The 25,529-nt window shown below is 38.7% G+C and overlaps 1 protein-coding gene across 30 annotated transcripts in view; it reads left to right on the top strand.

The window, feature by feature from the left end:
• Positions 1–25,529, top strand: part of GPHN (gephyrin) — a 233,067-nt gene that overhangs the window by 56,881 nt on the left and 150,657 nt on the right. For 29 of the 30 annotated variants that reach the window (XM_077928093.1, XM_028725755.2, XM_077928122.1 and 26 more), the window contains 2 exons: positions 476–533; positions 16,572–16,664. In XM_077928093.1, coding sequence (XP_077784219.1) covers positions 476–533; positions 16,572–16,664 — 151 coding nt within the window. Of the gene's footprint in view, positions 1–471; positions 534–16,571; positions 16,665–25,529 lie in introns of those variants that run through there. The other variant, XM_077928165.1, reaches the window with a different exon arrangement.

The raw sequence follows: 25,529 nt of genomic DNA, 5'->3' as shown, positions 1-25,529 counted from the left end.
AACAAACTTAGTTGGTTTCTAAGGTGCTACTGGACAATTTTTTGAATTTTTTTATTTATTTCGACTGCATCAGACCAACACAGCTACCCACCTGAATCTAGGGATGACTTTGTAACCATTAGAAGTACTTTACTGAAGTTTTGTTTTGTTAACATCTGATCCTTGCTCATGCAGAAGAGAAACTAGAGATGAGACATTTGTAATATGCAAATAAAAATTGCAAGCACATTTAAAACAAGAGCTTCTTTAAACCTCATGTATGCAAATGTCCACTATGTTAGCTAATGTACCAACTTCAGATGTTTTTTCTAGCATGCCAGTGTGCCCTGTTGTAGCAGTGCATAAGCTTCTTGGGTATCTAAGCACAGTTTGCTCCTAGAAGTGAACCATAGAGATGGGCTTATGTGGTTAGCATCAATTTGTTTATTCCATACTGTTACTGGATTTTGAGAATATTTTCTTTTCCAAATTTCAGGTTAGGCGGGACTGTATCTGCATACAAGATAGTGCCAGATGAAATAGACGAAATCAAGGTATCATTTTAATAACCATTTTTGTTCAGTGCTTTAATTTTTTTTATGTATGCTGAAATGTACAATGATGATTTACTGATTTTAAATTAAATTAATTAATAATTAAATTCAAGTTTCTGGTCATTCAACAGCTACCACAACACCTGGAATAACATAATGGAAGTATTGCTTTTGTCTTTTCTATTCATTTGTTCAAGCTCCTTTTTACACAGAATGTTGATTAATTATTTTAGCTGCAATTCCGCAAAGTCAAAACCATTTGCATCAACCTGGGAAGCAGTACAAAAGCTTTCCTGTCATACTCTATTTTTAGCTTGTGTATTAATTAATGCTATTGAGCATTTAATTAGGCAATAGTTAAGCTCTGCTTTCTAGTCGAATCAGCAAAGTAAACTGGCTATTTTTTTTAAGTATAACAAAATGATGTGGGGCATCTTAGACTAACAAGTTTTTTATGGCATACATTTTTGAGGACTACAGTTTATACCATCAGGGTTTATCCTGACCTGAGTTTTTTAGGGGGTGGGGTGAGGTCAGTATGACACTTCATTCATCTGCTAATATGGATTGTGGTTCACAAAAGCTTACATCATAACAATTTGTTAGTCTTTCAGGTGCCACAAGGTTCTTTTAGGGTTTTTTGATGCAACAGATCAACTCTCTGTAAATTTGATGATTTGGCTGATGGTTCAACATAAAAATCTTATTTAGAATATTTAAAGATTCATTCTTCTAAGTTATTCACAGAAAGCTGTGAGAAGAATGTAGTGTAGAAATCTTATTTTTTAAAGGATTGTTTTAAATGTAGCAAAATAGTCCTTGGTAAAAAGTGAGAAGGGATTACTCCATTTATTCCCAAATCTCACAGAGCTACAGTTGCTAGGAATTTGTCTACAACTGTTGCTTTCAGCTTGAAATAGCTGGCCCCGACACAGAGGGCAGACTATAATTTCTGCTCTACCTTTCAGATCAGGGATGCTCTTGTTTCCTAAGGCAATTTGGAAATATTAATATGCAGCATTCCTCAAAAGAAACAGAATATGCAGACAGACAGTGGGGCAATTTGCCATATTCTTATAAAAGAAGCATTTACTCTGCTTGGCTACCACCCTAGGATTGCTCACCAGGCTGCTCACCAGCAGCCTAGGTTTATTATTGTCAATTTATCTTCATTATCAAAGAAAGTTTCATATGAACTTTCTTCTGCAGAGGCAAGACTATCCTCGCAGCTTTAGTAGAATCCATTACAATCCTAAGATGTGGTGTTCATATTTGTTTCCAATATTTTAACCTCTAGTTTAAGAATTGTTTGGGGATTATGATGAAACCTATTATTACTACACAGAATTATGCAGTTATTCCACTCCATCCCCTCAGTGTTAGTCCTCTGAAGCAACTAGTAGGAGGAGTGGAAGGAATTGGCGTTATTTTTTCTTGTATGAGTTCAATTTTAAAAGACGCATGCAAGTCATGACAAATCCACACAATTTTAAAGGCAGCCAAGAAAGATATATCTATGTTATAAAACAGTTATATAGAAAACCTCTTAGTGCATCCTAACATGTTGTGTAGAACCAAAGGGGGATAATGTTCCGGAAGGCCTGTGAACTCCATCTTGGTAGTCAAGATAAACTTGGGATTAATTGGTAGTTGCTGCAAGAATGAGCTCATATATGTTTATACACTTACTTTGATATGCAAATTGGCTTGCTTTGATGCTATACTGATCTGTGGGCTTGAGAAGCTTGGTTATTGTCCTAGGGATGGGAGCTATCCATAAGACTTGGAGGCTTGCCACATATGCCTTCATCAGCAGGTGAACCAATGGGAGGTTCTGGCCAAACTGACATATACTGGGTTTTGTATAAGTAATGCACAAATGCTTTCCTGGGTGTAGGCTGTTTTGGTGTCTGTCCCAAGGCTGTAAAGACAGAAAGGCTCTGCAGGCTGTGTTGCAAGTCTACGCCTTCTAATAAAGCATTAGAACTGATCACTCTGGCATTTTGGACATCTTTCTTTGGTATCCCTACATCAAACCACTTCCACAGGCCTGTGGATCAGGACACATGTGTGCCTCATCCTTCAGTGAGTCCATGCTTATGAACAATGGAATCTGCTCCTAAGGAATTTTCTAATTTCTAATTAGCATTTTTAGAAACTGAGGGTCAAATCAGATGTTTACATGTTTATTGAACAACTACTTGTCTATCGACCTATAAAGCAAGGATAGGGGTAAGTAAGCAGATGAGAGAGAACCATGAAACTTACTTCCATATTGTACTTAAACTCTCCCTGCTTGACTGCTTTAAGCTGTTTCCCCCCAGAGCCTAGTTCTGATTCTGTAAATGAGTTGGACTGGGGGAAACTACTTGCAGCAAATAGACATGATAAGGTTAGGTGGGCGGGGGGAAAGGTTCTGCTCCTTTCCCCCCTGCATTCATTTTGATATAAAAAGTAGACCCTGCCTCCATTTTATATGTATATGAACAACTACATGTTTGATTAATGCAAACACATGAGTTTTTGTCCCCCCTGGAGGAAGCTGGTTATACTGGAGTTTTAACTGCTTAGTTTACCATTTGCTTTTGATGCTTTTGATGATGGAAAATTCATCTAGGCAAGTGAAACAAAATTAGGGAAGAGCGGCATTCTTTGTTTTCACCTGCTAGATCAATTGAAAAACCTGGTAAGTGCTTCAACACAGAAATTTTCCCCTCAGCCTCTAATGTGCAAATAAAAAAAAACAACTTATGATAAAACTATCTGTTCAGATCTCTGGAAAGCCAGCTCTGTAACAATAAAAATATTCCTACTGAAGCATAAAAGAGCATCTGGTCTATTTATTGATTTGATTTATTTATTAAATTTGTATACTGCGTGATAACTGAAGATCACAGGGCAGTTCACAACAAAAAAATACAAAATGAGAACTCAAAATACATAATGAAAAAACAACAACAACCATTAATCCCCCTCCCACAAACACATTAAAAAGCCCATAGAATGTTTGACCAGCCAAACGTCTGCTTATAGAGAAACGTTTTCACCTGGCACCTAATGACATTTAATGAAGGTGCCAGGCAAACCTCTTTGGGAAGAGAATTCCACAAATGGGGAGCCACTGCAGAAAAGGCCTGCTCTTGTGTTGCCACCCTCCAGACTTCTCACACAAAGAAGGACCTCAGATGATGATCACAGGGTCCGGGGCGGTTCATACGGGGAGAGGCAGTCATTGAGATATTGCTGCCTGAGCCATTTAAGCACTTTGGATTGGGCCTGCAGTACATCTATAGTAGCTAATTCTCATTATAATCTGTTACACCTGATAAGGCTGGGGCTCAAGATTATGTATCTATTTTAGTATTATGTACTTATTTGGGCAGCAAATAACTTTAATCTTGGAACTCCTGTAGAGCAGGACTGTAGCTGTAAATAATTTGGAGTCCTTTGAGAAAACGAAAATTCATATTAAACCATGTTTTAAGTCGTAACTATTTCTTATTGGACTCTGTGCCAGAAATGAGACAATGACTTGATTAAATATTTCATCCATTTAAGCTCCTGAACTCTTGTGTTTTGCACTGGAGTCATTTTATCCCAACTGTAGTTTAAACAGTTAGCTTTTTGTTGTTGGTATCAAAGCTGTCCTTTATTTTAAACAATTTTAAAATGCAAAGCTACAAGAACTGCTTGGCAGCGGAATGATTGCACTTTAAAAATGAGGCTGTCCTTATGGTGATGCATTCATAGGGGCTTTCACAGAGTAACATTTACAGAGCAACTCCCTTATGAAGAATTATTATTATTATTATTATTATTATTATTATTATTATTATCCCGCCCTCCCTGGCTAAAGCTGGGCTCAGAGCGGCTACCAACAAGTAAAAATAGCACAGTGTACATAAAATCGCACAGTCAATTAATTAAAATACATTCTAGAATCAATTCAGAATCAAATTAATGGCAACCATCGGGTTAGAGTTCTATGAAGATTACAGAAGGAGAGAGGGGGTCAGACTGTCCCTTGGCCAAAGGCCTGGCGGAACAGCACCGTATTGCAGGCCCTGCGGAAAGATGTCAAGTCCTGCAGAGCCCTAGTCTCTTGTGACAGAGCATTCCACCAGATTGGGGCCACGGCCGAAAAACCCCTGGCTCTGATCGAGGCCAGTCTAACCTCCCTGTGGCCCAGGATCTCCAAGATGTTTTTATTTGAAGACCGTAAGGTCCTCCATGGGACATACCAGGAGAGGCGGTCCTGTAGGTACGAGGGTCCTAGGACGTATTGGTCTTTAAAGGTTAAAACCAGCACTTTAAACCTGATCCTGTACTCCACTGGGAGCCAGTGCAGCTAGTATAGCACTGGGTGAATGTGATCCCGCGGCAAGGACCCCTTAAGGAGTCTTGTCGCAGCATTCTGCACCCGCTGGAGTTTCTGGGTCAGTCTTAAGGGCAGCCCCACATAGAGTGAGTTAGAATAATCAAGTCTGGAGGTGACCGTCGTGTGGCTAGGTCTGGGCGAGAGAGGTAAGGAGCCAACTGCTTAGCTTGGTGGAGATGAAGAAATGCCACCTTTGTTATAGCTGTAAAAAGTATATAAAATTATGCATGTAAAATTATGTAGAAGTATATAAAATTATGCATGATATGGAGAAAATGGATAGAGAAAAGTTTTTCTCTCTTTCCCATAACATTAGAATGTGTTCTAAACAGATTTAATATATGTATATAGTTTTGATTCTATCAAGGTTTACTAGTATTTTAATTACTGAGTTTTTGTGTTTTAGCACTTCTTTCCTTTATCTATAAGCTGCCTTGAGTCCCATCAGGGAAAAGTGTGGCATGAATAAATTAAGATGATGATGATGATGATGATGATGATGATGATAAAACTTGTGGGCATCCAGTGAAACTGAATGTTAATAGAATAGAATAGAATAGAATAGAATAGAATAGAATAGAATAGAATAGAATCATAGAGTTGGAATAGACCACAAGGGCCATCGAGTCCAACCCCCTGCCAAGCAGGAAACACCATCAGAGCACTCCTGACATATGGTTGTCAAGCCTCTGCTTAAAGACCTCCAAAGAAGGAGACTCCACCACACTCCTTGTTGAAGCTTGTTGAAGCTGAAAGATTCAGAACAGACAAAATAAAGCGCTTCTTAACACATCACATATGGGATTCATTCCCACAAGAGGTACTGATGGCCACCAACTTGGATGGTTTTAGTAGAGGATTAGACAAATTCATGGAGGATAAGGCTGTTGATGGCTAATAGTCATGCGGGCTCTTTCCTACTCATTTCAGAATACATCTAAAACGTTACAATCCGGACAGATTTGAAATTGGAAGCAATGGACTTCAGTGACATAACTATATAAATGCCTATCTGCTTTCATCACCATAGGCTTAGTGCTTGGGGAAACGCTGTTTATTTTGTTTTCCCCATATTCCTCCATTCCTCTTGTGCCTTTTTTCTTTATAAACCCCAAATTATATCCTCTACCCTGCTGCTGTTTTTTGGCATTCTCGTGAAATCTCTTGTGGAGGTGTGTGCATACATTTCTGAAATTAGCAACAATACCCATGGTATGAATTTAAAAACAAAGTACTCTTGACACCTCAGAGAGTAGTTGATTTCATCTCAGCACGATCTTTATAAATTTCTTCAGCAGTTATGTTCAATGGTAGCTATAAAGGTTTTCTTTTTGCCTTTGCTCTTGTTAATTTCATGCAGGTGTAAATAAATGCTGCTGCTGCTGCCTTTTCTATCACTAACAAAAACATCATTTTCTCGATATATTTTTTCTTGATTAAATCAAGATACACTTATGTCCATCCAAATCTGCAGCTGCTTCTGTCTGTATCTAGATTCACCTCATTTTGTTTAATCTAGAGGTAGCCTTTCAAATCTGTTTGTAAAGTATTGCTGGGTTTGAAAACTGCTGAGCCTCAAAGCTCCTGACTGAAGTCATGTTGTTTAACCAGATATGGGAGATGCCATCCAGTTGTCGCTGAACTACAACACACTCATCACCCCTGATCATTTTGGCCTTCCTATTTGGGGCTGCTGAGAAATGGCAATCTGATATCATCTAGATTGACCATTAATACTTAACAATGCTTTCCCAACCATATTTGCTCAGGAGGTGTCTCACTGAACTCACAAAGAGATAACCAATTTTGGGAAGGGATATGGATTTTTTTCTGGCAAAGAAAATGGAAAGAATGCCTGAGAAAAAGGAAAAAAATGAGTAAAGAGCTGGAGCCCAGTTTTACCAGAGTTCAGTGTTAGAAAATGAGAAGTCACCCAGTGGGTGATTAAGCAATATCAATTAAGATAGAAGAGGATAAATCAGAAAAGGTAAATTGAGCTGAAGGTCATCTGTACAAGGAAAAGAAAACAACACCTGGAGATAAAAAACATGAAAAGGTTTATTTATTTTGGTTTTATTTTATCTCTGTATTTGTTCAACAGTGATCTATAATTGTATATGGACTATGTAGATTGTCACCAGATCTTGTTAGATAATGCTTTATGCAAAATATTTTACAACCTTTTTTTCCGGAAATTAAAAAATATATATAAATTAAAAAACATCAAAATAGAGCCAAATAAAGAAATATATAAAGCAACAAGAAGGAAACCCAGGCAATAATCTTTAAATGGGATATAAAGGAAACCCCTGATTTGCATGGTGGGTGCATTCCAGGTCATTGCATGCTTGCGTGAAATCACATGCAGTTTGAACACCCCGCTCTGCCCCTGCCCCACTCCTGCTCTGCAAAAAAGCACTGTCTTACACGCTGTTTCCAACATATTACTACATCAGTATAGTTCTGTTATTTGTGAATTAATATTGAATAATTCTTTTAACTCTGTTTTGCTTTAAAAAAATAGCAATTTTAATGTAATATCAATTTTGAGTTATATTTTCTTTAAAGGTAAAGGTAAAGGTACCCCTGCCCGTACCCGCCAGTCTTGACAGACTCTAGGGTTGTGCGCTCATCTCACTCTATAGGCCGGGAGCCAGCGCTGTCCGGAGACACTTCCGGGTCACGTGGCCAGCGTGACATCGCTGCTCTGGCGAGCCAGAGCCGCACACAGAAACGCCGTTTACCTTCCCGCTAGTAAGCGGTCCCTATTTATCTACTTGCACCCGGGAGTGCTTTCGAACTGCTAGGTTGGCAGGCGCTGGGACCGAACAACGGGAGCGCACCCTGCCGCGGGGATTCGAACCGCCAACCTTTCGGTCGGCAAGCCCTGGGCACTGAGGCTTTTACCCACAGCGCCACCCGCTGCTTGTCATTTCTTGTTTTTTTCCTCTGTAGAAAAAAAAATACATCTCGATGGGGCATGGCTCCATTGTTAATTCCACCCACCCAAAGAATAATTCCAATATGAATAGAGACCAATTTTAAAATAAATTGATTATCTTTGCACATTTTCATAATGTTAGTAATTTTTTTAATCATTCATTCATACACACACAAACAAACAAACACAAAATAAACTAAAGATAAAGAGCATAAAGGAATACTGTTATAGCAGGTTGAAAGCAGCATAAGGTTGGATTTTACAGGATCATGTTCATCACGATCAATGTGGATTTCTGCCTAAAAGACAGTTAAAAGAAAGCATCAGAAACATGTTAGATATTCTGGCATATTGGAATTGCTATAACGAGAAAAGATGTGTATGTAATCTGCTTTATTTGAGCCACATCTCCAACATTTATCTGATCCTAACTTCCATATTAAATTCAATTTATAAGGTGTTAAATGCCATTGATAGAGGGTTTTAAAATAGTTCTCATTTAGATCTGTTGAAATAATATTAGAATGGAGCGCCCCAAATCCAGTTCTATTTTTTCCTGGTTATTCTTAGATCCAAATCTCGTGCCCTTTTTCTCACATACCTATCCTTGTTCTGATCCAAGTTTAACCAGACACCATAGAGTTTTGCAATTATGCCTTAATCCAAACGGGAGATAAATAGAATTTCTCATTTGTTCTCTTCCCTGATTTCCCCATGTTTATATATTAGAGGAGAAATATTTTATAGCTGCAAAAATTTCAGGTACAAATTTCAGTTCGTGAAATAAAAAGTGTCCTCCAAAGCCTCCCCACACTTTCAGACAGGGCACTGAATTAGTGTTTTTTATTTTTTGGATATTCACAAATATGGGAGAAAGCTCTACCACAGTGAAAACATGCTTGAGTATACCTACTAATAGTCTGATTTGATTTTCTGTGGCAGTATTTTGTCTGTTTATATCTTTGGATTACCAGTAGGGTTTTAGAAATGATGTGACTTGACCATCCTTGAGAAGTGCAAAGAAGAAATACTGTCAGTGAGTCATCAGAGTTCAATAAAGGTGCAGCACCAACTGAGTTTAATTTTCTAGGCTGCAATCATATGTGCACATACCTGGGAGTAAGTTCTGTTGGAACTCAGTAGTGTGTCGGTGACTGACAGGGCTCCAAAGAGTGTGTGGCAGAAGCAGGGGACCAGGGGGAGTGACCCGGGAGAGGGAACCAATGATTTATGGGGTGTCGCACCACCTGCAAGGCAGGAGCCAGGGGAGGAGGGAGAGTCGGGGCAGTCCGAGGTGGAGGAGGAAGGGACAGTTTATGTGAGGGATGGGTCAGTAGATTCCTCCCCCTCCCCACTGTCTCCTTGAAAAGGGAAGAGCAGTGACAACTTCCATGCAGAGAGAAGCACACAACGCAGGTTGCAAGCACACAACCCATCAAAGGAGGGTATATAAGCTGGAGGAGGGGCCCCACTGTTGCTGGAACTGCTCTTTTGGCCCAGATCTGTGGATAGCTCCCTAGAGGCTAGAAGTGTGTTAGCATGTGTAGCCAGAGCACTGTGGAAGCACTGAAAGTGTTCCTGTTTCCAATAAAGAATTAACTATATCAGACATGTGTCTTCCTTATCTGGATGGACCATGACACAGTGCTTAGTTCAGAATATACAAGTATTGGATTGCACTTTTTAACTTGTGTCATCAGAAAATGCCAATCAGAAAATTTAACATTTAATCATAGCTGTGAGATCATGATCCTGTGAGATCATGGTTAGGTCTGTTGAAAGGCTTGAGTATTTTTACTTTCCCCCTAGTAGTTTGTCCTTGGCAAATTGGCCTTAATTAAGTTTAGGTGATAAAGGCAAGTAATTCCCCAGTTTGGAGCTCTGTCCAATTAAATTATTTAATTTTCAATGGAGACACAAAGTACAAATATTATTCAAAACTTTATTAGCACACAATACAGCTTCATAAAGTGTAGAATCAAATTTATAACACTGTAAAACTCAAGAAGCAGCACATGAGAAATAGAAGACTGGAGAAGAAACATAACAATATGCTAATTCCTAACTTGATTTATTTGACTTCTTAACCTATTAGGCTTAATCATCATCATCATCATAGGTTAAAAAAAAGGTAAAGGTAAATGACCCCTGGACGGTTAAGTCCAGTCAAAGGTGACTATGGGGTTGCGGCGCTCATCTCGTTTTCAGGCCGAGGGAGCCAGCGTTTGTCCACAGACAGCTTTCTGGGTCATGTGGCCAGCATGACTAAACTGCTTCTGACGCAACAGAACACCATGACGGAAGCAAGAGCGCACGGAAACGCCGTTTACCTTCCCGCCACAGTGGTACCTATTTATCTACTTGCACTGTTGTGCTTTCGAACTGCTAGGTTGGGAGGAGCTGGGACAGAGCAATAGGAGCTCACCCCGTCGCAGGGATTCGAACTGCCAACTTTCCAATCAGCAAGCCGAAGAGGCTCAGTGGTTCAGACCACAGCGCTCCCCGCTCCTAATAATAATAATAATAATAATAATAATAATAATAATAATATTATTATTGCGCCCATCTGTCTGGGTTTCCCCAGCCACTCTGGGCAGCTTACAGCATATCTAAAAACATAATAAAAACATCAAACTGATACAGGGCTGTCTTCAGATGTCTTCTAAAAGTTATGTAATTCTTTATCTTCTTGACATCTGAAGGGAGGGTGTGCCACAGGGAGGGCACCACTACCAAGAAAGACCCCTCATGGTTCCCTGTAATTTCACTTCTCACAAGCAGCTGTTGGAGGGGGAGGCCTATTATGCTCATGCCCTGCTTATGGGCTTTCATAGGTATCTGATTTGCCACTGTAAAAACAGAATGCTGGATTAGATGGGCCGCCTTATGTTCCCATGTTAAGCTTTTAATGAGGTGTAGGGCATTGGATATTGGGAAGTGGCACTGGAAAAGTGTGGTGGTGGTTTAACAAGTTAGCATTCCCATGGGGTTGCTTTTGAAGATCAAGGAACTGGTGATCTTGGAAAGGGTATTTTTATCCAGTGAGGTAAAGAGCAGGTCTAAGATATAATCCTAAAGTTGTCATCACCCACACAAATTCAAATGAACTCTCATAAATCAGAGAGAATTAAGATAATTAGTGATCTCAGTGGTAATTCTGAAGATAACGCCTACACAATAAAAGAAGCATCTTTGGTTAACTGAATTCCTTTTTGCAAAGCTTACAACATTTGGTGGTGGGGACGGGGGATGGACTCTTTCATCAAACTTTTAAAACAACCTTCAGTAACCTTTCAGATAAATCAGGTCCAAGATGGAGTTACTTTGGTGTACACAAACCCAGTGTTGTGTCAAAGCTGCTTTTGAAGCTCATAAAGGTTTTTTAATTGGCTTGTATTGCATCACATCGAGACTATTGTTTAGGGGAAAAGATTTGTTTGTTTGTTAAAGTTATACCCCACTCTTCCTCTCAAAGGAGCCCAGGGTAGCAATCTCAAAAACTGAGATGGAAGATATATGGTCTTACTAATTGTTGCTGCTTTTGCTTTTACTAATTTTACTGATGTTTCTAAAAAGATTTTTTTCTTTTGATGGTTTACTATTTTCACCCAACATTTTGAAAGCCAGCTGTTTTAATTAATTTAATGTTCCATTTGGACAGGGGTGGGGAACCTGACTGCATGCCAGCAATGAGCAGGCCAAAGTGGGCAAGCAACAGGTGTGCCTTTATACTGTAGACTACAGTCTAGTGATGCAGATTTATAAACTTAACTCTCCATTCAAGCAAGTAAGGAACATGGTCACATTTCGATGGGGAGAGTCTCAAGCGCCAGAAGAGAGACCTGGGCCTGAAGTTCCCTGCTCTTGTGCTACAAATAACTTAACAGTACAAAGATTTTGAAGGGCTGGTTTTATCCTATTAAAAAATGTGGAGTAGAGTTAAATAACAATGCAAGCATGAGAAGCTTCTTCCCTGTTTATTGTCAGGAAAGGCTATTTTACACATGAAAATGTCTTCACAGATGCAATGACTCACGTAACTGATCTGTTAGATTGCTCAGGTCCATTTTTCAAAATAATCCATTCTATCCCGCTTTACCCCCAATATACACTCTGCATTTTGTGGCCACTGAACATGCTCGATCCTCACTGAGCTGTGTTTTGGGATGACCCAGAAGCTGTACGCCGGCTCCCTCGGCCAATAAAGCGAGATGAGTTCCGCAAACCCAGAGTCGGTCACAATTGGACCTAATGGTCAGGGGTCCCTTTACCTTTACCTAGCTGCCCTGCCCCCCAATCCAGTTAAAACAAACCCGAACCCTGGCACCTCCATGTATCTCAGTAGCACATTGGGGCTTCATAGTTATCTTAACAGAGCACCTCAGCTCTGCTAAGAACAGTGTTGGTTGCTTTTATTCAGGGGCTGGGAACCTCCAGTCTGTGTTGTAAATTTGATCCATCAAGCCTCTCCATTTGGTCCATGAGGCTGTTTGTGCAAGTCATGCCCACCTGTCCTATTCCTGATGCCATTTATGGCAGGTACAAGGCAGGTAAAGGCGAGGCTTGGCAAAAGGGGGCTTTGCAGTCATTTCTGATTGGCAGTGTCTAGAAAGCCCCTTGTGCAGCACTGCTGTGCTTTTCAGTTCTTCAAGATGTGCAGAGAAATCAAATTAAGTCTGTGCATATGTGAACATGCTCTAAATCTTTTCTAGCTGATAATGAAATCGTAAGCACTACACTAAGAGGATAAAATGTTTTCCAATGAACTTGATTGATCACTTTGAATTCTTTTAGTATCGGGTGCATTATTATTATTTTTTACAGAATCACAGTGCTCAGATATTCTTTGTATAAAAGCAACTATAGAAACATAGGAAACTGCCTTATATTAAGTCAGACCATTGTCCATCTATCTCAGAACTGTTTACATGGTCAGGCAGCAGGTCTCCATACAAGGTTCTCTCCTAAGCCTACCTGGAGATGCCAAGGATTGCACCTGTGAGCTTCTGAATGCTGAGCAAATGTTGTATTGATTCAAATGCTACTGAGATATTTTGACTACACACAAACATAATGTTATTGGTTCACCTTTCAAAACTTGAAGTACTATTAAGTGGGGTGATTTTAAATAGCTTTAGATGAGTTGAATGATAATTTACCAGTAGTAAAGCCAAATGCAAGGAAGGATTTAAAGGAAAGACACAGAGGATTGGGCTGTTAGAAGTACTTTTATCCTGTAGAATAAAAAGAGGTAGTCAGATGTTACGAAAATGATGTGGGCTCATCACTACTATAAGGAGCCTTTTGAAAGCACATAAATAGCTTGGTATTCTTTTAAAGGTTGCTCTGTGTGTCTCTTTCTTTCAGTGTTATGAGTGTGAGTGTGTATATGCACACTCTGTAGCCCTGAGGGATTTCCATGAGTTTTCACAGTTCTAAAAATGACTCATGTTTTGCGCAAGGAAATTTGTTTCTATGCAGGAATAGTCCTTTCATAGAAGAAAGCGCCACTTGGTGTCTGATTCAAACACAACAGGAATAGCCGAGGACACTAATTTTGGTTGCCCATATTAAAATTACAATGATGCAGATTTCATGTTACTTAGTACCAAAACTGCTGTGTCTTCATGTGTGCAGCTTGACAAAAACCTTCAGAATGTGTTTCCCTTTAACGCTCTTAATTCTTATATGCACAATCTTCCTGTATACGCAAGAGTGTAAAACGTCATCACACTGCAATTTGCTGGCTGCTAATAGGCATCCATGCCAACTGCAACATGAGGAACACCAGCCCAGCCCAGGCAAGCTGTTTAATGAAGGTGGGGGGAGGCAGGCACGAAGCACCTGCCCCCCTCCATTAAGCTTACAGTGAGGTTTAACTGAGGGGTGGGGAGGACCCTTCACCCAGCAACTTAGCAACTAATTTCTGTGGGTGAGATGAATCTTACTGAATAACAATATTATATATCATTGAATTAACCAAATCCACTGATAAGCAAAGGGAGGGGATGAACTATGTTCTTCCTTATTGACATATGTAATAAAATCAAACCTGCAGATGTGTAGTTTATGGGTCAAGCATGTTCCAATACCAAAAAGAAATAATAGCTCAGTTTAGGTCTCTCTAGAAATGAGACAAAAAATAGATAGCAATGCAAGCTGGGGAGAAGGAATAATATAACAATTCATAATTGTATTCATTTCTTTAAAAACCGTACACCAAAATTATTAAATTATTTTTATATGGTTCCATGTTAGCTTTTTATTAAAGCACCTTGAAGAATTCGCTTCAAGTAAAATTTAGGGTGTGTGGGCTTGTGTGTGTATAAAGAACATTTTTAAAAGGTATATAGAAAATCATTTTCACCTTCCTAGACATGGGTCATTTAACATGGGTGTTTTTGATTGTTCATTTTCTTTAGCAGTTATAATTATTTGATCATATTCTGTTGTATATTCTGTTGTGTGTTGCTTTGATTGAGATGATGCTATAAAATGAAATTTTGTTTGGTATGCAGAGCAGAACATGTTTACTACCTTTCATTGTTGTAGACAGTTAACTTTTGTGTTTCATGTACTGTTAACTCTTGAGGCCCCAATTATTGAAGTCTCCCTGTTGATTTGAATTTTAAGCTATCTACAGCTGTTACTAATTTAATGACAAGTAACCATTTTATTTGTGGCCTCAGTAGCAACTGAGCAATCTTCAGTTTCATCTCTTTGAAACATTGACAAATGGCCAATTCTGAGTAAAGAAATTCTGGTTAACATCTAGCTGTAAGCTATTCTTGAATCTTAGACCTATTTTCTTAGATTGTAATCTATAATTGCTGTTTTAGCCTAAAATGTTCTGGAAATAATCATAGGGCTGTATATCAGATGCTTGCAACCCTGCTGAGAAAAATAACTGGCAATAAGTCATCATTTAATTTATTTAATTTTAATTGGTTGAAAATCAAATTCCTAGTAAGGGATCTAAAGTTTTTACAATTTCTGTGATGTTTGTTTCAGTAAATGTAGCTTAAATAATTTATGAAATAAATTGTCTATGTATAGCAAGATTAGTACTTTGATGTATCTACTAATGTAGCAGTGGTTAATGCTGATGTTTCTTATTAAATCATTATATTATATCACATTTTTTTCCAGACACAACCTTCCACAAAGTGGCTGACAACAGAACCAACCTGATATAAATTTAATGTAAACAAACATTCATTAAAAGCAATGTAAAAAACATGTTATAAAATATTAACAAAATAGCAGCATGTAAATATCCTAATCCAGACCACCAAAGATAAAACACAGAGAGAAATAACCATTTTAAAACTCCAGACCAGTATAAATAATGGAAAGCAAATAGAAATAAGGCCTGATACAAGGGGAAGGTAGGGTTGATTGTACATACCACAGGAGGGAGTTCCTCTTGTTTCCCCAATTTATTCCAGAATCGTTAACCTTTGTCAGGGTCATGCCCCTCTAAACAGTGTATTAAACTCATGGGGAAAGAATGCTGTATAGCTCTGGGATGTGGATTGAGGAAGGATCACACTGATCTCACCTTCCCCCAGTATGCTGCTCCCATTTCTTTACCCTTGCCCTCAACAATGTTTGGCTAGTATGCAGACTGTGGGCCCTCCTGAACCGAGATAGTCTGATTATAATGATCAGCGTCTGGCAATATTCAGATCACTCTACTGAATATTTTTTTCGCTCCAGGAAAAAAAGACTTTGGCAGTCCCATTCACCATTGAACCCAGTGTGTTTTGACTATATGTGATTTTGGCTTTAGGTGTGATCGCAGGAATGTAACCCCCATGTAAGTTGCGGGCTTACTAGTGATAACCTTAGGACACATTTGCTAAGATTACTGTACCTTTTGCTTCCTGGTAGGGGAAAAACTGGACAGAGTAGTCATTTTTTTTTTTTTTTATGAATTCCAACATAAATTTGTTTCTCAACTTTTTCCATTGAAGGATTGATTCAATCCTTTGTACTGAAGTGCTATTTCTGGGGTGGCAAATTTGCGATTATTTATATAAAGCCATCAAAATAAACAGCACTTTACAGAGCAATATAATCACAATAGAGGCTCCTGCTTTGAGGACCTTATTGCCTGTGTTTTGAAGTTGGAAGATGGCAAAAGAGAGTAAAGTAAGAAGGAATGGCAAAAAGAGCTGAGTGTGAACAAATATAAAGTTTCATTTTCATGGTTTCTACATTTTCATGTGTCATGCAATTCTAGGCTTTATGGGCTCTTGAAAATACTGTTACATATTTGTTTAGAAATTCAAGGAATGCGTTACTAATATTTCTTTCCTATGATCAGGATGGTCTATTGCTAATACTAAACAGTTTTGTTTGTGTTTTCAGGGTTGGGAACTTCGGTATTTTGTAAACCAAAAGTTTAGGCTCCTTCTTGGGAGAAAGGAGTGACAAAACAGGATGAGCAATTGTATTCTATTAGATATCAACCTACACTTGATATATTTTTGGAACTGGAAATGATTGGTATTTTAAATTTATTTTAAATTTCCTCCACATCTATTAATATCAGTGCTTTAAATGAAGTTTACTATCAATATTTAGGATTAAATTAAAGGCAATACAGTTATTCATAAAATAAAATGCACAGTTTGAATTTGCTCTGTCATTTATTTATTTATGAACATGAAAATCTGATAACATATTTCTTTGTGTGTGTGTGTTTTCCCCCCAGGAGACATTGATAGACTGGTGTGATGAAAAGGAGCTTAACTTGATTTTAACTACTGGAGGAACAGGATTTGCGCCAAGGGATGTCACACCAGAGGTGAGAGAGTTTTATCTTTAAAGCCATCTGCCTTTTGAAAATACCAGTAATGTTCTTCTATATGTGATGTCTCAGAAGGAATTTGATATAATATAAAATTTCATTGCATTTCTAAAATAAACCAAAAAAAGACCTGTATTAAATAGTTCAAAAGCAAACAATTGATTTTACTTTGGTGCCATAAGGAGGCTTGTATTTGTGTGCAGGCTACTTTACGGTGTTCCTGTTTTCTCAGTTGTGTCACTTGCTGACATATGTCTATAGCTGTCAACCTTCCCTTTTTTTGCGGGAAATTCCCTTATTCCAGCGCCATTTCCCGCTGCTTCCCGCTGCTATCCCGGATTGTTGTATATCGCATAGACTGTCCCCAGGACAGGTGAAGCTGCTGATCCCTTATTTTCGAGGCTGCTGATCCCTTATTTTCAAATCTGAAAGTTGACAGCTATGTATATATCTAACAGGGACATGGAGATTATTCTATGGAAGTTGTTTTCAAAGTACAGTATAAAGCAGGCCTCTCTAGGGAGCTGTGGATAGTTACCAAAGAAGGTGCACCAGCCCCACAATGTGTGCTTTGATTTGCCAAGGAGGATTTATGACAGCCTACTCCTATTCCACCCATTTTTGCAGTTTTTTCTTCCTTAAGGTTACTCCCACAGGAATCTTTAACTATACTATGCTTCTACTCTTTTCCTTTGGTCTGCTTTGGCCATAGTGAGGAAACTATCTTTCCTTGTGTTCATTAATCTTAGGGATATTCAAGCAGTTGATTTTCTCGATCATGGCAATGTCAGGTCCCTTTCACATATTTAGTCAGTAGTATGAGAGCTGCTTCTGTGAGTTACAGCCCCACACTGCAGGGCCATATGTGAATATGAATAAAGAGACTGTGCGGCTAGGCCAGCAAGACAAATCTTTCCCATGCCACTGGAGTCCTTTTGGGAGGGAAGATACCAATCAGATGGATAAATTTGTATGCTCACATCCTTAATACTTCTGCTCTCAGTAACGTGGGGTTGTACCATGCATCCATGAATACCATAAGGGTGGCTGTATACGTTAGCAGGACCTTGGAGAATACATGCTCTGCGTATTAATAATGACTCTTCCATCAGAAAGACTAGAACTTTATTTTTGATTTCAACCCAATTCAGCTGTCAGACGTAGTCCCTCATGTGTAGTGTGTGCTTGTGGGGGGAGTGAGCAGAGACAGGATTAATCTCCATAATAGTATGATTTACTTTGTTACACTTCAAATAGTCTAAAGACACTAGTATTTTATTCATGGTGTATTGCTGTACTTTTATCAATCTTTTAACATCAATCTTTAAAACGACTATTAGAAAAAGGTTGGCTTGAGGTTAAAAGCTTCCGCCTTGAAGATAAGCATCACTTGAATTTGGAAGCAATTGATTTATTCCTTGAGAAGTGGAGGGCATATATGCAACCGAACTATCACAACCTAAAGCAGAAGTATTTGGGTGGCAAGCTCTTAGAATAGTTCGTGGTGTTTTTAGTTACAGTATTGCTTTTTAATCATTCTCTGGGGCCCTGTGTTGACCAGGTTGAGGTGAATCGGAGCCACCCACAAACAGAATTGAGGTTGCTGCTTCATTAGGTGACATATATTGTTTTTCCCCCAGAAGGTATGAAAAAATAAAATATTTAATTAAAACAACCACCAAGAAGGGACTAACCTATCAAAAACAGGAAAACCATGCATGTATATACTCACCTGTAAAGGGGGGATGGAGCAGGAAGGCAAGGAGGGGGTGGGTCTGTTGAGTTGTCCCCCCATAGCACAAGCTGCAGTTTAACAGTTGAGAGCAAACACAAGAGGGGAGGCAAGAACAAAGTCAGTTTCATCATACATGCCACTTAGAGTGCCATCTGTGTCACATTGCTGGCACCCAGGCTCAGACAGCCTGGCAAGAGAGAGGGTTGGCAATCTGCCTCATGAGACTGGCAAAGACTGGCTGTTAATGAGAGAAATTTCCATGCCTTTTGTCTGTGCCAGGAGGATAGTGAGAAAATCTCCTCCACTGTTGCCCAGGGCAAAGCTTTGTTGTAGCTTTGCCCACTTGTAGAAATATAATTTTGATGGATTTTTAAACCAGAGGTTAACTACTTGTAATTACAGTTCCCATGATCCACCAGCCTTTCTTGTGAGTGTCATTTCTAGATTTAGCTATATATTCTTGCTCTGTTACAAAAAACAACAACAACAAAAAAAAACAGGTTGGAAAATAAAGACAAAAAGTTGAGGAAAAATAATGTATTCAGTATGACTAAAAGTTATGACTAGCAGTAAGTGCTGCAGAGATGGAAAAATTGTTCTTAAGATTTATTTTAACTTCTGAACAAGTTGGGTCATTTAGGAATTATACCTGTAAGGACACAAATGCTCTTTAAATATTTATCTATCTTATATTTCTCTCATTCTAGATGCATTGCTTGGAGATCACTCATTTTTCCATTATGCTAACATTTTTGTGTCAAGTTTAGCAGCATAATATATTTGTATCAGTGTTCAATAATATATTTGCTGCATTGGCAGAATCCAGTAAATTAAAATTTAAAAACAAGAGAGGGAGAAAATGTAGAAAAGACAAAGAACCCCTGCAAGTATTATGTTCAGAAAAGCATTGATTCTGGGATTTACTAATGAGAGGGTGGGAAGGTCCTGTGATTGATTTTGTGGATTAACTTTGAGTGTGTTGTTTTTAGAATTGACTTTTTTATCTATTGTACTTTTAAAATTATTACTGTTGTTAGTCACTTTGAGACTCTTGTGTGGGAAGAACCACACAAATTAAACAAGCACATAAAATAGTTCGTTTCTCAGTGTATCAATATTCAATGCTCTTCTTTTAAAAATAGCCAGGACTTTAGTGTATTGCTTTTTGTTAGCTGCCATAAGCCAGTTTTCTCAGATATGGTATTCTAAATACTTTAGAACCTATTTGGGTTGTATGCCAGGCTGCTTGCAATTTTGAAACCCGTGTGGGCCCGTAATTTAATCATGAAATAAATTGCCAAAAGGACTCTGAATAATGTAGACTAATAGAATTGCAGAGTTGGAAAGGGACCCCAGAGGTCATCTTGTCCAGTCCTCTGCAATGCAGGAATTTCAACCAAATCATACATGACATATGACCATCCAACCTCTGCTTAAAAACCTCCAATAAATTAATTTGGTTCTTATTTGTGGTCTTTGGGCAGTTAGTAAATGAGATCTCTACCTGCACAGATACCATTTTTGAAATTCCAGTACTCAGAATAGCCTTGAGGCCCTTACCCCTGAGTAGAGAAATCCTGTGCCCCTGCATGGCACAAGGGCAGGACCAAGGCTCTGTCGGTTTCTTTTTGACTGCTGACTAAGTCACACAACAAAAGAACTTCCTTTAGAGCTTCTGAATTTTTCTCCTCATATCTCCTCCTCAGAAGATATTTTATGAGAGAATCATATTTGGTTTCATCTCTTCATTGCTTATTTTGAATTTAGAATATATGTCTATATTATGTGTGCATTGTCTGCTTTTTTACATTTGTATTGTTGCTCTCTTCTTCTTTGTGTTTATTGCATTCCACCTGTGTTTAATTTGTCTCCCTTTTTTCCTGCTTGCGTTCAACTTTAAAGTCAGTTTGCCCATAATGCCCAGCCATGATTTAGTGCCTCAGGAATGAACCTTGCCTTCTTCTCTCTCTTCTCTTTACTTTCTGCTTTGTTTGTTGCTTCTTAGATTGTGGTAAACCATAGATTGCTAGCTCATCCACACGTTAGTTTGCACTTGTCCTTGAAACCAGGATTGCAAAACAGAGTTTCAAGCTAGTTTGAAATGTGCTGTCAAAGACACTCACCAGCCAAAGGAATGCACATGGCAGATAGTTAACTCTTTATTGTCAAGCTGACACTTAACAGTCATTTCTATGGCTCTGAATACCCACGTATACCAGTCTAGAGTCTAGGCAGCTATTCCCAGGTCTGTGCTCCATGGAGCAGTTGCAGATAGGGGACCACTTCCTCTCCACCAGTTTATGAACTTTTGCCTGATGGGCTGCGTGCACACAATCGGAGACTACGCCACCGTGGAAGCTTCCTCTGCTCTTCCCTTTTCTATTCACTTCTGGTTCTGGGAGACAGGGCTGCAGGAGAGGGTGGGGAAGCACCCAGCCCTTCACTTGCCGGACCTGCCTCTTCCTCCTCTTTTTTTGACCCATTCTGTGCTCCACCCTCCAGCTCTAAAGCTTCCCCAGCGTCACAAATCACTGCCCTCCTCTCCTGAGTCAGACTCCAGCCCCACTTTCCCTGGTACACACTTGTTGGTGTCCTGCCAGTCCCCTGGCACTAACCACCCCTTACGTTTTCTGTTTACTTTTCCTTGTGCTTCTTCTCCAGTCTAACTTTCTGCCAATTTTTCAACTTCTATTCACTGTTTGGAAGTTTAACATACAGCCATCGTATGACAAAAGGCAGTGGCGGGCCGACACTCTTGATTCATCTTGGCAAGAGTAGCATATTAAGAGAAGGAAAACTCAAAAAGCAAAAATGAGGAAGCAGCAATAGCATGTGCTTTGTGAATTTTGACTGAAAGTTTTCCCCCATACCTTCTGGAAGTCCATTTAACTTTCTTTACCTGGTCTTGAAGCTATGTGAATGCATAGCTAAACAATCTGGACCTTAACTGATACTGAAGATGGTTGAACACTAGTGGAGAAATTAAATTTCTCAAAATTCCACTCCGTCCATTATGCACCCTGTAACAGAAGGGAGAGGATAATAGAGCTTCTTTATGAACTCCTTTGCACAACTGTCTTAGAAGATAGGCCAGTTGTGACCCAAGCTGCCACCACACCCCCTATTAACCCCCAGGTGGGGTGAATTCTGGGAGGCCACAGCTATTACTTTGAAACAACACACCCTGCTCTTCTCAGCCAAATGCCTCTTGATTTATCAGGAACCACAGGACTAGCATCCAGCTGCCTTCCCCACCTAAGTGTTCTGCACAGATTGCTCTTTGACCTATGAAATTCCCCCTATTCACCTATGTAGTAACCCTCCTGGCAGATGTCAAAAGAGTTAAACCATTTTATAATTTTTTGGAGAAATCTGAAGGCAGCCCTGGTTTGGGAAGCTTTAATGTTTGATGTTGCTGTTGTTGTTTCCGATATTTCCGTTGGAAGCTGCCCATAGTGGCTGAGGTAACCCAGTCAGATGGGCGGGGTATTACAAATAAATTATTATTGTGATTAAATTATTGTAAATATGAACCAAAACAAAAGTGGATGATCATTCTTTTTAATGAATTACAATAGACAACCTGGTATCTGCATAGACGTGTAAAAGACAGACACAATAGTAATTTAAGTCCTTAATCCAATAGATCTCTCCAAAGATTTCTGTCACTTTAGGGTGGCATATAAATTAAATAAATGGTTGCCATACCACTCTAATAGTTTATCATTTAGGAACTTCCTATTAAAATGCTAAAATATAAACACAAGTTCAAAGAAACAAAAAATTACAAATTCATATCTAGTCTATGTGGACTACAGAAAATAAAATGAAGTATGAATCAGGAACAGTTCCCAAAAGCTCATTAATAGAGGTCCCTCCCCCAGATAAGCAATAAATCTTAATCTTCAAAATGTGTAAAATGATTGCAATAGTAATTATTTGATCCAAAAAAGGTCAATATATAAATAACTGGGGGTTTGTCACAAAAATGTGCTCATGTCATAGCTGGCTTACAGATTCAGACCATTAGTCCATCTGAAACAGTTTTGACCTGGGATGTTTTGCATGCAAAGTATGTGCCCTTCCACTGAGTTGCAGCCCTTCTTTGGCATTTAGTTGTATTGTTTGGCGGATACTCAGTATTAGAGACTATGATGGCTCCTATAGGAGGAGGTTATAGCATACCCTCCAATATTGCGTGGGTTATACCTTGGTATCTGTACATGAAGGTTGGATTATAAATACTTTTAATAAGTGAGACCTGCCTTGTGTAACATGCTGCTGATTGAAGTTATGCATACACATTTTGTTAGATGCTAAAAACTCCTATTTCTACATGCTTTCCCATGTCAGCTCACATCCCTAATCTAAATTCTGCTTCATGGAATTCACATGTATCCAGCCATAGATAAGACTTTAGCAGACCTGAAGACATCCTTGTCCTTTACACTTATTGTTCAGCTATATTACTCTATTTTTTGTAGTGGAAAGTATAGCTGCCTAGTAGGTGTCTCATTGCCAAGACAGAAAATAAGGGTACAAGTATTTAAAAAACAAAATCTGTTTCAATATTTTCCTGGTTTAAAGCTATTGTTTTACTCACTCTCCACTCTATTTTACCTTGCTCTTCCATTTTCTTTTGTAATTTGTATAAGCTTTGTCTACAGGTCCCCAATCCATTTCCTATCAGTTACTGAAGGAGAGTGGTAATTGGATTTACCCTATTCCCTTGTCAGGTCTTAGAATTTGATTGAAACAGTAGAAATGTACAATATTATCTGATATGGCTGTGAAGAACTAATATGGTACATGGCTAGAGGAATGGTTTTCTAACTTTCTAGCTTTAGGGAATATTCCATGTTAACTTGTCTTTCAAGGAACTCAAGCACATATACTAAAGAACTGTTGTATCTTGTAGAGAATTCTGAAAAACGTTTTAGGGTGCACACTCAGTTCACCTGGCCTTTGCCCAGGCCTGTTGGGGCTCACTGTTATTCTGCATGAACTCCATGCACAAATTGATAGAAAGGAACAAGCTACTTTCTAGAGATACTTTCTGCTATTAGCTACTTCACTGAGGAAACTCATAAGCTTCTGGAGAATCCCATTATTCCTTGGAACATAGCTTCAAAACCACTGAGCTATAAACAGTAGGTTTGAGTGTAAAATTTTGGGTCCAGGCATTACGTTTTTCTGGGTGACTATAGGCAAATCACTGTATTGTTGCTCAGCCCCAATGCGCAGCTTAAAATGCCATTCTGATCAAATTGGGGGGAATGTTCATGTACAAAAGCAACATGCAAACCAATGTAGCCCTGAAGTGATTATTACAAGACAATAAATGTTAAATACTTTGAATATTGCATACTATTCATTATTTTTATTTATTTCCAAGTTCCCACTGTAATGAGCACCACAAGTTTTGGAATATATTTCTTTATGTTGCAGAAAAAAGAGAGTGAGTTTGTTGCGTACACATAAAGTGCATTAGGTGTTCTGATCTCTTTCCTCTGGGCTACATTGCTGAGGTATTTATTTGATTGCTAATATCCTTGAGAACAATTTCTAATGGTTCTCATGGAGGTCTGTTTGTAGTGGAAATAGATTTCATTATGTATAGCAGGCAGCAGTACAATACCATTTTACTTGATATGCACTTGCTGTGTTATGTAATAATATGATTTGTAAATAGTAAAGGGATTAAGTTTTGCCAAAGAAAGTAGAGTGAATCAGGAAACATTATTATTAGTCTGTGGTAATCTGCTAAAAATCTCTTACTTTCACTGAAATTTGATTGGGGAGAAACTAGAAATTATTTTGCTGAGCAGTTTTCCAACCGTAAGAAAAATGGCTTGTCTTTATCCTTGCAAGACTTGTCCTGGTCCCCTAAGTCATTTTTACATTTTTCCCAAGCTGATAAGTCACTCATTGCGGAGACTCTTCAATGAGCACAAAACCGTAGAAGGTACACACCATTATAAACCTTATGCCAATATTTTATTTTGGAAAAATATTCTGACTTTTCTTTGAATTTACATCACATTATTACAGCAGCACACTCACAATCATCTTTCGAAACAAGCACATCATGAGAGTATTGCTATTATGGCTAAGTCTCCATGCAGAGTAACCTGTATCAGGAATTCACCGCTATGTGTGCTTACAACAGAAGGCATTTATCCATTAAAATATAACATGGCACTTTAATTTTTTTAGCATATGCAATACACATGTATGCTAAAAATTATGTTTAATCAGACTGTGCATTTATTGGGAATCTTCAGTGGTCCCCCATACCCCATACACCTTTATTAACTGTTTCCTCTTTATTCCCTGTTTCACTTGATGAGTCAACTACCCTGTTGTCCTCATCTCATCTCTCTGTGTGCCTCTCCAGTCTCATTACTTCCCATCTTCTGACTGGTACTACCCCAACCTTATTTCTCCTCTATGCCATACAATCATCCTCTCTTTCCTGTGGTTCCTTCCCTACATCATTCAAACATGCCGTTGTCTCCTTTACCCTTAAACTGTTTAACATGGTTGCATTGAGATACAGTGGTACCTCGGGTTACATACGCTTCAGGTTACATACGCTTCAGGTTACAAACTCGGCTAACCCAGAAATAGTACCTCGAGTTAAGAACTTTGCTTCAGGATGAGAACAAAAAGTGTGCTACTGCGGTGCAGCGGCAGTGGGAGGCCCCATTAGCTAAAGTGGTGCTTCAGGTTAAGAACAGTTTCAGGTTAAGAACGGACCTCCGGAACTTAACCTGAGGTACCACTATATATCTTTGTTTCCATTAGAGCATATGACATGCAGCAATTACATAACAAATTAAAAAATAAAACTACAATAAACACTCAGATCAACATTTCTGAATATATTGACAAAGTTGGATCAAATTGTATATACCAAAATTATTACATATGTGAAATGATGTATAGTAATGTGTATTGCTTAGATTGGTGACCATAAGTGAAAAGGTATTTTGTATCAATAACAGTTAGAATTTATAAGAAGGGGGAGGGAGGAGGAAGGGAAAATAAAATAAAATATGTACTTCATGCGGACCAGCCTATGCTGTAAGCTATGGGTACTGTTCTACCATATTCCTCATTATTTG

Source organism: Podarcis muralis, chromosome 1 (assembly GCF_964188315.1).
Source record: "Podarcis muralis chromosome 1, rPodMur119.hap1.1, whole genome shotgun sequence".
NCBI lineage: Eukaryota > Metazoa > Chordata > Lepidosauria > Squamata > Lacertidae > Podarcis > Podarcis muralis.
This window is presented reverse-complemented; position numbering and strand designations above follow the sequence as displayed.